The sequence below is a fragment of the Hyalella azteca genome, unplaced genomic scaffold (genome assembly GCF_000764305.2).
Source record: "Hyalella azteca isolate HAZT.00-mixed unplaced genomic scaffold, Hazt_2.0.2 contig5918, whole genome shotgun sequence".
NCBI classification, from domain to species: Eukaryota; Metazoa; Arthropoda; class Malacostraca; order Amphipoda; family Hyalellidae; genus Hyalella; species Hyalella azteca.
The window spans coordinates 114,447-131,229 of record NW_025936095.1 but is presented as its reverse complement, the minus strand read 5'-3'; the positions used below and the strand labels follow the sequence as shown (position 1 = coordinate 131,229).

The following is a 16,783-nucleotide window of genomic DNA, read 5'->3' as shown; positions in this document are numbered from 1 at the left end:
ATTGTAGTGAAAATAATAATAGCATGAATCTGATCATGCGGGAAAACATGGATTAAGAGACATGAAGATGCAGCACAAGTCCTTTCGGTTCTTGTAGCTTGGCAGGGTGCTACCAGATAACCCAGTATACAACAATTATCAAGGCATTAACTGTGGGCTCACAGTATTCCAGTGACCACCTGACTATGTGCCAGTCAAGGTTTTCTAGAGACAAAGGATAACGTCAGGCCGAGTCTTTCGTTTAAAAGCGGAGCCGTGCAGACCACATAAAACCTAGAACAAAGCGTCAGCGCAATGCGCTGGTGTCCACAAAATGACCTCGCTGCTCTCATACATACAGCAGCAGCGGTGCCATCCTGCAGGACACAAAATTTTCTAGGATGTACAGAACATAAAGCTTCCAAGGATGTAAAATTGCACATAACAAAGGCCTTTACAGGACGACCATAGACTAAACCTTCCTAGGATACATACAACACGAAACTTCCTATAGGATATACACAACACAAACATTCATAGGATGAACACAACAGAAACTTTCCTAGGATGAACACAACAGAAACTTTCTAGGATGTAAACAACACAAACCTTCCTTGGAATTACACGACATAAACCTTCCTTGGAATTACACGACACAAACCTTCCTTGGAATTACACGACACAAACCTTCCTTGGAATTACACAACACAAACCTTTCTTGGAATTACACAACACAAACCTTCCTTGGAATTACACAACACGAACCTTACTAAGAAGTACACAACACAACACAAACCCTCTTATTTGTGTAACTTAGCACCAGCTCTGTACAGCCTGAACTTCCCAGGTAAGAAGCGGCCCTAAAGCCTGTCTTCGTGTAAACGCTCATTAGAAACTGAGGAAAACAACGAAGAAAGAGAACGGAAACGTCGAAATATTGCAGGCACGACGAGGTGACGTACGAGACGCTTGGTCGCAGTCCGTCGTACCAGTTGTCAGTACTACTACAGTAAAAATAGAGAATCAGGGTGACTTTTCCTAAATTGATAATTTCAATATTTTGAGTTTATAACTTAATTCACAAGTAGTTGGAACACAGCCATTTGGACCGAATACGATTTTTCGTAATAATTGTGTGAAGTTCTTTCATGAATGTCCGGTGTTCATTATCAAATCATTTGAGTTGAGTCATATAAATGCAAGTAAATTTATGCTTATGTTATGAATGGTTTCAAGAAGCTCCACTCAATAAATGATATGAGGTCCTTACTCACCAAGTTCTTCATACAGGAAGGGAAATCGATACAGGCGTAAGAAGACAGTGCGCGGAATGCAGATTATTTAATCACAAATTTAAAGAACTTGCCACCTCTGGCAGATTTGCATAATTTCAAGTTTTTCCTTAAAAAATTTAACCGTCTGTTGTACACACACCACCTGAAGCAGGTCATAAAACAAGTGGTAAGTCTTGCGCCGTATACATTTATAGCGTCGAGCAGGTCACCTCTTGAAGAGCCTTAAAGAAGGGCAGCCTGCTGCGTCAAGCAGCGGCGGCAGGCAAGCAGGCTTCTAAGTGCAATATCAGCACCCAAATAGAAAATCCTGCTCGCTGCCGCTAAAAAGGAGGCTCGAGAGGAAAAATGTTGGTCTGATGGGCCGCGCACTGTGGCCGGAATAAAGATGAGTCGTGAGGCTTGCAGCTTACGCACTCAACATCTGCTCTGAAGCCCAAAAATGAATTTAAAACTTAGGCTAAGCATCTTAATGTTACAGGCGACACCTGTTGAGTCGAGTATCTTGCCTAAAAGCTACAAGCAAAAAGATTTTAATATATTACCACGACGAGCGAGGAGAGCTAAGACAAGCAAACTACTGTACCTACTACATATCCTATACGTATACCAAAATAACAAAAAAAAGAACGCACACAGAAGTGGGTGACATATTCGACACTTCACATAACATATAATGATTGCAAACAGTACGACATAATGTTAGAGTGAACGAACAAAATAAGCGAATAGAACAAGACGTCTCAATAAAGAGGCATAAGCTACACAAATAGTAATACGAGAAAATTTTCGGGACAGCTGTCTTCCTTACACTTTGACATCAGCACTTCTGCAGGTGCCCTTCCGATTATAACATTTTATTGCATAATTAATATTGCTGGAATAGTTACATGAAAAAGTATTAACTAAAAATGAGTTAAATTAATTAAGTCTACGCATTGCAATGCCAGTGTGACATGTGCGATGGAGCACCGGCATCAATTGTGCCAACAAATAATCAATCGCTTATTATTTGCTGAATTTAACAAATGCTTAAATTTTCGCACATGAATAAGAATTGAGCAGCAGGTAAGGGTTTAAAAAGCGCAACGGCTGCAATGATGGTATGTATTGTAATGAAAAATTAATTACAAGACCATCATAAATGGCATGTTGATGTGAGTGCAGTGTGTCCACTGAGTGCAGTGAAAAGCTTGATGAAAATATCATCCAATAATTCACCAATTTATTTTGCCGTGCGAAAGCACAAAGACCTCGCAGGCCAGTATGCAATTGCTCAGTTGAGTCGATGCGCGGCCTTAAAAAGCGTACTGTATGCACTACGAGTCCTTGAATATTGAGAGTGACACTAGTGGCAATCTGAGGTCTAAGATCATTACCGTGCAGTTCACTAGAGAAATAGTAACGATAAATATAAATGTTGTTGATACTACTGATGTCGACAGGTAGCACAGCATGAGAAGATAACCTGTCATGGCGACCGACACAAAAAAAAAAAAATCTTAAAAGAGGCCGATGCTTCGGTAAAGAAATCTTCTAGAAAAAATTTCGGGGACATGTAGCTCGAGTTCTCAACATGAGTGTAATAGTTATTTCAATTATCCAGGACTGGTCACTACACCGACGTGGCAAATGCGACAGCCTACATTCATGTTACACAGTAGACTGGAAATGTTGCTTTACGATTCAGTAATCTGAAAGAGAGAATCAAATTTATAGCTCACCTTTAAGAATTTCACACAACCATGACAAGATAATGAAGCAATTCAATAAGAAACACTTATTAAGATTGTTGATAAAATTAATTTTATTAAGGGGTACTAAGATTGTTGATAAAAAATTTAATTTATTCTTCAATAAGTCTTTACAGATGCAATTTCTAGTCATAACACATACAACTCAGCCGATGGAGCGATAGGCTTAATAATGTAGCCCAATAATGATGGCAAAAATTTGCGCGTTTGTTCACAATAAACTAACATTTACAGGCTTCATGACATAACTAACCACATTAAGTGAGTTAACCACATAACCACACAACTAACGTCATAATAATAATAATAATGTATATTTCAAACAGAGAGGTTTCATTCGTTCGAGTTTGAACGACTCAAGAATGGTTCATAATGAAACTGAAAACAAGATCTATTTTCATTTGAAAAAAATATTTATACTCGCAAACTTTTTAGTTTTATCCACACCTTCAAGTATTCCGTAAACATTAATACACCTGCTTTTCTGTACCGGAGACTTTTGAGGCTTTCAATCTAACCGACGCAGGATTTTGTGTAAGACGACCGTGAGCATATTAAGCATTAATAATACCTACAATCAGAGTTTATTTATATATTCAATGATCAGCCTCAAAAGGCCGCTCCCTACAGCACGGTTTGTTTATTTCAAGATGTGAGTGGCTGGTGCAGCGTTCGTTACATGTAGAGAGACGGAGACAACAGCTAGGGCTCGGACTTGTCACACTCACCAGACTAATATTTAGACACGAGAACGGCGTGCCTGGGGAATTCACTATTAGTGGCAAGTAGTGGAACTTGAGGACTGGCAGGACGATCATGCAACTGTATGAAGAAAGTCAAGCGATATGCCGCAGCAGAAGAGGTAAAGTCTCCGGCAACGACATTGCTGTGCACTTCTTGGTCTTTACTTGAGAGCGTTATACCGATGGCTTACACATAGGGGATGATTTCTCAAAGTTCAGCTCCAAATAAATACACGGAATGTTTAAACAGACTTGAATCGGGTACATGCGCATGGAATGACAATTACAAATTATTTTAAATGATAATTTCAAAGTTTATTTTAAATCAATTTATAAACCGTTTACTCAACAATATTCGCACAAGATTTATCGAAAAATGCACATTTGTACATCGACCTGCATTTTTCCGCCTTCATTTAAGCAAGGTGACTAATACTGATAACACAGATAATACAGAGTATTTGCGAATATTTTAGCTGGAAATAAGTTCAATTGAAGTTTGGCGCTGCGCAGCGAGCTGATCAAGCGTCAAAAAATCAATCATGTCCTTAAATTCAGCGTCATTCCGCATGATCATTAATTAAAATCCATGCCCAGGTAGGACGCCCAGATTATGAAACCATAAGGTCAGTGAGTAATGACGGGATAATTATACTTTATGTGAGTAATTAGCTCGATTTATCGCATCAGCAGGTAATGATGCGCATAGGGCAGGATGGAAGCATAGCGTGACCTGCTGCACGAAGATCAGCAGCTGAACCTTATAAATTATCGGCTTTCTCGCACGAATAATAGTTGCGAGAATAGTAGAAAAATTTCCATGATTGAAGAAAATCGTCTCATGTGTAGAAATTTGTGGACTAATTTTGCAAGGAGCGGCATAAATTTAATGGTCAAATATGGAGTGCGAAAAGGCTGCCAGTAAAGTGATCAGTCCACGCGTTCGACTTCCAACATCGCAGGTGTATGAAGCTGGAGGCGCCCAAGGAAATACTTCTTCAGTATCAATCAAGAGCAAAGTAGGCTTTGTTAGCTTAATTATTATATACTTTAGTTTGCAATTGCCTCTCACGTTCAACTCTTTATATATATAGACTAAAGTATTGTCACTAATTTTCGAATCTAAGGCCGTAGAGATCGAATTGCTGAAAATACACGAAGATTGAATACGAGAAATTGAAAAATCATTTGTCAGACATGTAATAGGCGGGATACGAGTAAACAATGAATATATACGTCATGGAAGCATGAATGAAACTGGAATACAAAGCAGCATGCGAATCAATAAACTCCTAACAAATCTGGCATGGGTTCTGCAGAGGAGATTTGTAGACAGAGAAGTGAAAAGAAGAATATCCGTGATATGAATTAACATAATGTGTCAACATTTGAAGGTTCCAAATAGCTTCATTACATCAGTGAAAGTAACTTAGCATGTAACAGCTTTGGATAAATCACAGGAGGACAGGTTGTACTCGACTTGCATCAGCTCTATAAACTAAAACAATGAGAAACGAAATTTACCCCCATTTTACTTTCAAAGTAAAACTAATGTGGAATATTTTTCTTGTTGAAGATAAATAAATGAAGAAAGTAATTTTATCCTAATCCCACCGATAATTAAACAACCAACGTCAAATAAAAATCATGTCGTATTGTCGATTTCATTATTGTACGAAAATGAGAACAAGGCATTCTCATGAAGTAGTAATTTAAAATTTTACATATTTATGTAATTGAGGGCGCGATAGAGTACGAGTTGAGTAGCTAGTAAGAGGATGTATGATAGTTCATATAAATAAGTGAGCCAGCAGAGAAGAGAGAGCTTCATTTCTCAAGTGAAAATTTTCGTGAAGTGAATATTTAGCTGAATCGTTGGAAAGATCTTTTCTTCTCTACGAAAAGAAGAAAAAAACTCGCTCCTCTCGTCCAAATAATTTGTTGTTATCTTATCTGTCGCTATTAATAATTAATTATCAAAGCATCTTCTGTTGATCGTAATGGGCGGTATATACTCAACAGTTCACTTACATGTAAGCGTCCAGAAGTAAATAAGAGTATGAAAAAACGAATAAGAGTATGGTCATGAGTGTCACCAGTTGCTGCTAATAATTAATTATCAAGGCACCTTATTTTGATCGTAATGGGCGGTATATACTCAACAGTTCACCTACGTGTAAGCGTCCAGAAGTAAATAAGAGCGCGGTCGAGCGAGAGCGACATCGGCGCAGCACAAATGGAGGGCAGCGCTCGCACGTCGCCGCAAGAAGGATGAACGTAAGAAGCCAAGACCCAAACTTTGTGTCGGCTTCGAGGCTCAGGGGCCCGAAACAAATAAGACGCACGCCTCGTCCATCTTGCGGGTCTCGTGGGAAGTTCCAATGTCTCGGTAAGACAGCGAATGTCTGGCAACATTAAGAGTGCAGTCCCTCACAACCAAGACTGGCGCACTGGCAAGACTGGAAACTTATTCGGGATATTTTCTAGCACGTGATTCAAAGTTGGTATTTTATTTGTAGCCTGCAGTATAGATCATCTGCACACTATATTTCTTCTGATAATATTCTCTGCAGGTTGCACGACCATCATAAATGAATCGTAAATGAACCTGACGACAGCCACGTTATGACGTATTACTCGGTGATGGCCCAATGGTGGCCATGGACCAAGCCGGTGGCTGCGAGGACAAATTGCATGCATCAGATTTCACGCATACATAATTTATAACGAGCCCGGCATCCCTAGCAATCGGTTGAATTAACCGTCGTAAAATATTACACGGCCTGAACCTAAAGAACCATGTAGAGTTTGACAGTGGCTAGCGGTCGATAAAGGATTAGCTTCAGTTTTTGAACGACCCGAAATAACGGATTCGATGTCGCTTTGCGTCCGCTCCACACGCCGATACGCGAGACGCATTCAGAATAAATGCCTCGATGACCTGCCTCCTTCTGAAGATTACTGACTTCCTAACGTGGAAAAGAATGTCAACTTGAACCAGAGAAGCAAAATCACTCGGCAGAGTAGTTTAGCAGGTCATGTAATAACTCTCATATATCAGAACAATGAATGAATATCGTTCTAACAACTTGCAGCGTTCAATTCCTTTTGAAAGGTAAATTTGGCCGGGCTAAGGAAATAAACATCCTCCTTCATCCGTTAGCATTGTGCGCTTGAAATATGAATACGTTAAAAATTGAAGAAAATTAGATTAAAAAGTTACATCATGGGAACGACTAATCGGTCTAATTATATTATTCACAGGCGTTTGAAAGTAATTTTACATCATGACTACTAGAAAAGAGAATAACGAAGCAATGGGACAATCATTGTAACTTCGTTATAAATTTTAGGTGAGACTATATATTACACTATTTGGTCGGTTCCATACCAAGAATCAGGCGCACGGGAGAGATTAATTGGAAAATTATTGGCTTAGATTATTCAAGGCATCGCAAATCTGGACGGCTATTGGCGATTGTTCGATTCCGAAACCAGCAAATTCTCTTTTACGAATTTATCGCAGAATTCATAATTCAAAACAGGTGTTAAGCACGCGAAATCTGATGAATTTGGTACTGCAGTGCAGAGATCGTAGATAACATCTATCAGTTGAACGCGCCAAGGTGGAAGTGCATTACAATTTGAAAGTCAGAGTACTGCATATTTTTCAAGCTGTCGGGAAAAATAAAGGACGAATATACCAAGAAAGAATAACATTTAAATTCTATGTTGAAACGTCACGTATTATATATAAAATGGAAATGGCGAAAGAGATAATAAATCACACGGAGATGGACGAGGTCAAAGCACTGTCGGTCGAAGTAGTATAAGGCTCTCTCATAACCTGGCTGTGAGGCGGCAATATAGCACGGCTCCAGCACCGCCATTATCGATAAAACCTGCCCAGGTTCAACACTAACGCCGAACCGATTGCAATTTGAGGCACGCACACGAGCTGGAAGGTCAGAGATGAGCATTTTATAGTCCGATATTGAAGCGCGAAACTTTTCTACGCGCTGCATTCCTTATAAAATTGATCTTTTTAATACTTAAGATGTTCACTCTCAAGGATAAAAATAAAAGATAATTGTTGACTTAAATCATAAAGGTAGCGTAAATGATATGATCGAATGATCGAAACATGGGTTTGAAAATTAAAAAATGCTTCCGTAGTTTAATTAGTATTCTGGTAAAATCATTCATGAATGTAAAAAAATTAATTTGCATCAGTACCGTGTCGTATCTTTGCAATGAAAATAATCTTGCAGTCCCAGTAAATTTTTGATATCGAATCATTACAGAAATTTATCAGCATCATAAACAAGAGATTGAAATAAATTTCGTTCAAGATGGCATGGAACTTCACTGCTGCATTTTATTTTTATAGGTGCATTCTGCAATTGTAATATGAAAGTGATCTAAATGGAGCATTGTGACTATAATATTGTGATATGTAAATGAACTAAAATGGATCATTATGACTGCAACATTGTGATATGTATAAATGATCGAAAAGGGATCATTATGACTGCAATATTGTGATATGTATAAATGATCGAAAAGGGATCATTATGACTGCAATATTCATTCAACATAGGCCCTCATTCAACATAGGCCCTCATTCAACATAGGCCCTCATTCAACATAGGCCCTCATTCAACATAGGCCCTCATTCAACATAGGCCTCTCATTCTCGGGCCTATGTTTGCGAGCGAGCTTGTGCAAAAGTATCCTAAATATGCGAAATCGCATTAGTAAGTTTGCTAACTAAGGTAAGGACATTTTATGAGGCTCGTTGAGGAAAGTTGTGGCATCAAATTAAGCTCATTAGTTCCTTGCGTGTCGAGTGGGCCCAGAGCTCAGGACTACGCAGTTTGACTGCTGTGTACGACAAACATCTTAGATGTTGAAACATCATTACTTCAAAAGCGGTAATAAATATCAAGCCATAATGCAAAAAACTAAATTTTAATCAAATCGCATTTAAACTAAAAATGTTCGTTTTTTTTTCATTCGACTGACATCAATAATTTTAAAGTAGCAAAAAACTTACCATTGTAGAAAGAACAAAATATTTTGCGGCAAAACCATGAATACAGTAACAGATACTTTCATCTTGAATGGGGTTTAAAAGATTTCAGTGATGATATTAAACTAAAAAAGGCCAAAACATTATTGGCACAAGTCGATATTTCACTGTCGAAAAATACAAAACTGATGACCGAACGAAATATATATAATAGATTCGATAAGTAGCAGGCGAAGCAAAAAAATTTAAAAAAAATTTTCAAACCTACGAATCTAAAAATTACCTATTGAGCATAAACAAAAAATTTGGATATCAAATTGGTGTAACAAAAATAAGACAGATGAATAGTACAATGAAAATAAAACATTTCTTACACAGATATTTTAGAACCATGAATAGATATTGCATAATAAATACAATATGACCATAAACGAACCTGACGTTACCAGAAATATGAATACCTCTAGAACATAATTATTAATAGTAATATATTGTGTAAGAGTCTCACCTTGAGAGGAAGCTTCTGCCACTTGGCGCGACGCTTGAGGTAGCGCTTCTCGAAGTTCGTGTCCCAGTACTCCCTGCCGCGCATCCATGCAGGCTGCGCAACACAATGTTCATGGTTAGCGACCAAATTGGTTGGGGTAATTGTCAGTTGAGGTTAGGGTAATTGTCAGGTTAGGTTAGGGTAATTGGCAGGTTAGGTTAGGGTAATTGTCAGTGTTAGGGTAATTGTCGGGTGAGGTTAGGGTAATTGTCAGGTTAGGTTAGGGTAATTGTCAAGTTAGGTTAGGGTAATTGTCGGGTGAGGTTAGGGTAATTGTCAGGTTAGGTTAGGGTAATTGTCAATTTAGGTTAGGGTAATTGTCAGGTGAGGCTAGGGCAATTGTTAATTCATTGCCATCTGAAAATCTTTTATTGTGATGGTTTCAGGAACAGTGATTAGCATGATTTTGTAATGCAGTTATGCAAATGTTTACAGAAAAAATCTCAATTATTATGTTTATATGATATAATTATAATTGTTATGTAAACAATTATCATCATTCTTTAGCGTTCATATTTTCGAAAATTAAACCTACGAAAATTATTTGAACGAAATGCCAAGTAATGAGTAAATATTTTGAATATCCTCACAATAATGTTGAAGAAGTGATTATTTTTAACAACATAATCTGCACAATAGAATCCAGCTCAGGAGCTTCGAACAATTAAGACTACAACTTCAATGTAAAATTAAATTCATTAGCATTTCACCCTGAGTGATTATTCTATCTCAAAAGACGTTTTCGTCCTGTTAACATTTCTTTTTATTCGCCTCTTCATCATGCAGGGTCGTACAATATAAAAATAATCTGTGCCGCGAAACAATAGCAGAAGCTCCAAGCCTGGAGGTCTGAAAAGGTAATCGCAGCAGAGGAGCTGCCAGACGGTGCTTGCGATTCTCACGGAAATCAAATAGCAATTTAGTCTTTATGGTTCATATATTGAAAAACTTGCAATGTTAAAAGAAAGCGGAAAAAGAATTTTTGCAATGAAAATTGTAGCATATAGATATTTCTATGATAAAGTTTGTCTATTTGTATTTGACGAGTTGAGCCTTTTTACGCAAAAGCTTCTGTCGTCACCGTCGAAGCTAAAAACTTATTTCATGGTTCATAACTCGTTGGATGTGCTGGTAGTTAAGGCAAGCTGAAAGGCAAATGTCGTCCATTATAATCTAATGGCGAGGCCGATATCTGACTGTCTGGGCCGGGAAAAGAATTTTTTGCGCAGCAGATCCGTCCCAGCCTATAAAACAAACTTCACGGACGAAAAGAGTGTGGAGGAGAGAGAGCGAAGGTCTGTTAATGTATCAACATAGAATAGGCTCATATAACGAAAAGATTAATAAAATTATAAATTATTTGCATCAAACATTTCTTGGGATTCAAGACAAACCGCTGCATGATGCAAGCAAGAGTATTTCTTTTACCTCTCTTTTAGCCCAAATTTTGAATGACGCACAAGCTTTTCCTATGTTGGGCGTTTTACTTGTAGGTCAAAACTCTTCATGCGCAATGTAAATAAAATTTACTTTTAAGCAGTTTACGAACCGTTAGGAATATAAAAACATATATATGATTAAAATCGGCATTCTCAGAAGAAATAAAAAATCGATTAAATGATCAATTCCCAAATCTCAGATGAAATTTTTATGGACTTGACCAATGATAGCAGACATTTATAATAAAAAATTATACTCATTAATTAATTACGTGAAAAAATTATACTCATTAATTGCGTGAATTGCGATGTATATGCAATATTTTTTACGTAAGACCGTTTTGAAATTTTATAAAATGACCATCAATATAAATAAGTATATAAGAAAAATCACATTTATAGCTTATTATTCGCGTTTAACTAGACAAGAATCTACAAAGACGTGTGATGGTACCTTCAATTCAAGTAATTGAAAATAAGGAAGCTGATGCTACAGTATCAAGAAATTTCTTTTGGCATTTTATCTCTTTTTAAATTAATTTTACTTATTTAGCTCTCGGCCCTCAAGTAGTAAAATTTCCAAAAACGCCATCATAAAAATCCATCTCCTCCGATGATTTCCAAGCTACAGCATTGAGAGACAAATCATTCGATTTGTGAAGATCATATAGCGACTCTAGAGGAATTTTTTTCTGATTCGTACATGGTTTGGATTATACATCGAAAAATCTACGAGGAGGGGGAAAAATGTGGGAAAATTTAAAAAGTCTATAGAAAATACCCCTGAAAAATAGAAAAGGGATTCCAGAAGATATCCTACTTACGAATCGAATGATATGTCTCTTGATATTGAGCTAATTGAGCTAATATTTCATATTTTAAGCTATTGATCATTAATAATCTTCCTCGTACTGTGCTGATATTTCGTATCACACAAATACATGCCCCAGGCCACGATCTTCCCATCACCAAACTTAGCGAAACTTTTATCCACGTGGGCCTCTTTAGGTCTCCTACAGTATTTTCGGCATCTGTGGCGTAGTTGAACAGATAAATTATCACAAAATTCACCATCTGTCAATATTGAAACGTCCTTATGATAAAAATACCGTTGGCATTTACAAACTAAGCAATTTTTTTTAAATTGCCCTCTGACCTGTGTCAGCTTCTCGGCATTCATTTACAAGCCTTGTAGAATTAAAATTCCGTACACTGCCATAGGTAGTTGTCACCGGGACTTGAACTGATTGGGCCTTGTGTATAGCGACTGAATGCCGTCAAGGAGAGCGTTGTGAATTACACAACCAATAAATGTTCCACTATTGAAATTGTGCAGCATGATTTGCCATCACCATGCAGGCTCGCCAAAGACAGTTAAGTCCTCGAATCAGTTTACTTTACACTGCTAAAGCCATCATAGCGCCATCAGAGGTGTCATTCTCTGCAGAGATTTCGACTAGCCCTGGGGCCATACTTTCAAAATTCGTTAAGTGAACGTAAGTACTTACGCTCAATTTTCTTATCTATGATTGGCGGATTTTGCTTGAAAGGCCGTCAATGATTGGCTGATATGAACTTACGATCACTTGACATTTTTGAAAGTATAGGCCCTGGTGTAGCTGAGCACAGCCCCGCCACCTCCGCAGGGATATACGGGTACACGGCCATACGATGATCATAGCTTTGGTCGTAGGGTATAGATTTTTGAAATATTTATTCAGGAGTAGAGTTGCAGTTGGTGAGAAAGTCTGAGTACTGGGGAGGCTTGTTATACGTAACGATCAATTAATGGATAAGTAAAAATCAAAGATAATGATAATGGATAATCAATCAAGTTCACGAGAAAATTTAAACTAATATATGGTACGTCACATGGCAAAGCGGACAAATTTTTGACAGCAATATTTCACTTTCCTGTGTTGAGGATTTGATCAAGATTTCAACGGCTAAGCAAAGATATTGTCTTTCATTAAACCCTACTGGGATGGTTGTAGCTGTAAAACAAGTAAATTAAAAAATCAATGATGAATTGTATGAAGGTTAAGAGCATTTCTTTCCACAACGTGGATCAACGAGCTTCTTTCGGTACCTCCAACAAATTTTGCATCCATACACACGATAAAGTGCCTAAATAGATATGTAACCTGTTCTAATCTACATCGAGCAACAGTTTACAGCATGTCTAGTATTTACAAGCAAAAATTTTAAACAGTAAAAATCTTTTGCTAAAAAAATTGAGTTCGTTTGTGACTGGTTCTCGAAACCATTTGCATTCCGTGGCTCCCACTTAAAACATGAATACGTTAAAAACAATTGAATTGAAATTATTTATTACGATTTTACCCGAATACTTTTTTTAAAATAAAAAAAAATTGAATGGTCCTTCATACAATTCTTGTGTCTTTTTTCGAGACGCCTAAACGATGTCAGATGACCGTATCACCGAAACAAGGCAAGTGCATTTGGAGGAGATTGTCGAGATAGAACGAGGATACAGGGACGGAGAGGCTTAAAAGGTATAAAAAGTTATGTAGTACGGTGGTACCCATGCGATGGAGTGTTCATGTGGCTAGTGTCAACGGAATTTACTCTCATTCAACGCAATCCTATTATTCTATTGTCGATTAAAGATTTAGCATTCTTATTCTGGCAAAAAGCCAATTTACACACATCCTAAATTTCGGAATTATGAAGTTTCTGAAAAAAGCGTCACAGTGTGAATAACAGCAAGGCATGAGGGGCAGCATCAGCGTAGCGTGACAACAAGGCATGACACTCCGGTACTGTAACACCGATGCACAATGGCCCGCCTGAGGCACAGGTCTGTATAGATTGCACACTGCACAGGTATATAAATATTCAGGTCTGTACGAAAACCTAGTCTAACTGTGGCTTTTCTGAGTAGTTGTAGAGCTAAAACCTTGCTATACCACCACCGGCAGAGCAACTGAAACCATCAACCGACATCGCAGTTACAATAAACAGTTTCTCTGACCAATAGTTTCATACAGCGACCAACTGAAGCCATCAGCCGAACCCTTGCAGTTACAATAAACGTTTGCTCTGAACATAGCTTCATACAGCGACCAACTGAAGCAATCGACGACGCTCTCAAAGACACAATAAACTGCCACGCTGCTTTGAGTTTCTCGTGTTGGAGGAGCAACAAACGAGAGTGCTGTCCCCTTCCACAGGTCGTTACGTGGAGGCCATAAGCGACAAGCTGAAACAAATGCAATAGGTCGTTTATTTCTACGAGATTGCGCCATCAAATGTGCTTCTCTGAAGGGGAACAAATTCACCGGCCCAACGAAATGGAAAGGTCTATCAAATAGAAGGAAGCTACGTTAGTCTGCATATACCACAGGAAAATACGTATTTATGATTTCTGTAACCCCGTAGTTCCGACCCAACTTCCAAATTTCTATGGATCCATTCGGATGTGTGAAAAATCTGTATTCAGAATTTTAATGCCCTATGTATTACAGGAGACAATATACACCGGCGACTGGAACGGTGGAACCGAAATTCCCAACTCTGTTAATTATCCAGCGCCTGTGATATGATCCGAACATAAATTTTCCATACAAATTTTTAAGTAGATCATGAGATGTGAGTCAAGAGCAATCGTTAAAACAGACTGGATTTTGCCTCATTATACTCTCGAAAAATCGTTATTAAATATCATGTGACTTTGATGATAATATGCAAAGAGCTAACCCAAGCATTTAGCATAGTTCAGCCACACAAAAAAATTTAGTTCCTCATTAAATTAAGATTTTAAATCCGTTATACATATCCAAGTAATTTGAATCATAATTTAAGAAAATGAATTTGACGACTGTTCCACAGTGGGCCCAAAAATATGGATTAAGTAGCAGGAAAACAACTGCAATTTCTTCATATAATAGATATCAGGTTTTCCCAAGGCTTACGATTTCATTGAGTATATTTGTTCGCTACCGATCGGAAGCAGTAAAAACACGGAGACAACCTGACGGTGCGAAATGCGATCTGTCCTAAGGTGGGGCACGCCTCGGTTGTGTCATGTCGGACAACCAACACAACCCCGCCTAACGTCAACACAAAGAGGAGGCCACGTGGAAAAATGAAATATCGTGCAAACCCAGTACAGAAAACTCCGACTCATATTACAAAAATGCGCTTATTATACGTTATTAATATTTTAACGTAAGTGACATCGACCTAGTCGAAATATTGATCTTGAATTTTAAAATTTTGAGTTTATTCACGTTTTTAAAAACAGTTTCGGACGCAATCATCTCTATTCAGAAAATAGTGAATGCAAGTTAACATAACTCGTTGGTAGTCTGCTGAAGTAACTTATGATATGAATATTGCAGAGAAGCCACCTAATTAAGATATTTTTTGCAGCAAATCTTCTGTGCAGCATTTCTCGAACATCAAATAAGCGTTCTAAGTTTATTGAGGAGAATTTAATGACCTCGAAGTTGCTCGATAATGAGAAAGACTCTCAAGATTGTACGATTAAAGTCTCGAGCAAGGGTTCCGACTTGACCAAAATATTCTATTGATTTAACTTTATAGATGGAAGTGATTGATACGAATTTTAAAAATATCGATGATGGTATATAAGGTCATAGAGTAATAATTTACTTTATTAATTGAAAAACTAGAACAGTGGTGCTGGGAGACATACGATAAAATTAGCGACTAAAATAATCTCGAAAAATGAAAGAAAGAAAACAGCAGCAAATTAAGTTATGATTAAATCTAAAAATGCATTATTGCTAAAAATAATAGTAAAAACACGCTGATCTTGCAAAGCGTACGAAATCGATTGATTCAATGCACTTGGATGTGGAATTGGAATTGCGGAGGACCGTATGATTCGGATGAGTTGCCAAACGCGTTTCTTGGAGCAAATGCTGAGAAGAAACAAGCGGAAATACTATAATTGCATAGTGAGACTATCTTAAATAGGAAGGCCTAAAACAAACAACCGAGTGATCACTGATCAAGTAATAATTAGTTGATAGATATATATGCGTATGGATACAATTTGTAACAGGAATTGATAGAACATCGAGTAGATGATAATGAGAAAATAAAAAAACGTAAATGATTGATAATAGAAGATGATGGTGAAGAAAAAAGGAGGACTAATGATGTAAGATAACTTACATCATGTGATATCTTGCATCAACTGTTTGCATCATGATGATGATGCAAACAGTTTGATGGCGAAACACGCGAAAGGCGAGCACGAGCGCGGCACAGCTTTGGAGTTTCCTAAGCATAATCATGCAGGGTGGAATTTAATCCAGCAGGTGTGATTGCAACACTTGTGGGTGCACGGCTGAAAATTACATCCGCAATATAGAGTGAAGGAATACAAAAACGATTTTTTGGCAAATAGAGAGTGAAAACATCGCCGTTTTCTAGTAACCCGCGTTCAGTTTTTCCTACAAGTATTTTACGACAGTATTTGATATTCTTGCTATTGTTTAAAAAGAAACGTTTCTTATGAATGGCTTTTTCTTAAAAATAACACGTTTTTTTGGTTTCCTCGTGTATTTATTGCGACCATAATTTTCCTTGGCCATAATTCTCAATGTGTGAATAAATAAAGATAATAAAGTGGATACCTCTACACCTTTATATAGTCATATAATATGTACAATGGAAATAGGAATGAGTTTAAGCAACATTTTATCGTTAAAAGTCTACTGTAGCATCACTTTACTTAATAACACTATAAAAAAAATTGTTCAAAAATAATGGAATATTATTGAATATTAAACTTGTTTCTCGGCCTAACTTACTAATCTGTATTACGATCAGTGTTATGTCCTCCTGGTAGTGTAAACAATGCCGAGGAATGATCGATTGTATAATGCATTATGGCGCCAGAAGTGGGACCTCCTGTTATGTGTGAGTGCAGAGCCGCTGGTTGTGAATGGACGTACATACAGGAGGGAATAAGACGGGCGAGGATGACGGTTTGATGTGTAA

The 16,783-nt window shown here is 37.6% G+C and overlaps 1 protein-coding gene across 1 annotated transcript in view; it reads right to left on the bottom strand.

The window, feature by feature from the left end:
- The window catches only part of LOC108670042 (alpha-mannosidase 2), a 47,374-nt gene that overhangs the window by 28,465 nt on the left and 2,126 nt on the right, over positions 1-16,783 (bottom strand). Inside the window, exon 2 of the mRNA XM_018157492.2 lies at positions 9,309-9,401. Within this exon, the coding sequence (XP_018012981.1) occupies positions 9,309-9,401 (93 nt within the window). The remainder of the gene's footprint in view (positions 1-9,308; positions 9,402-16,783) is intronic.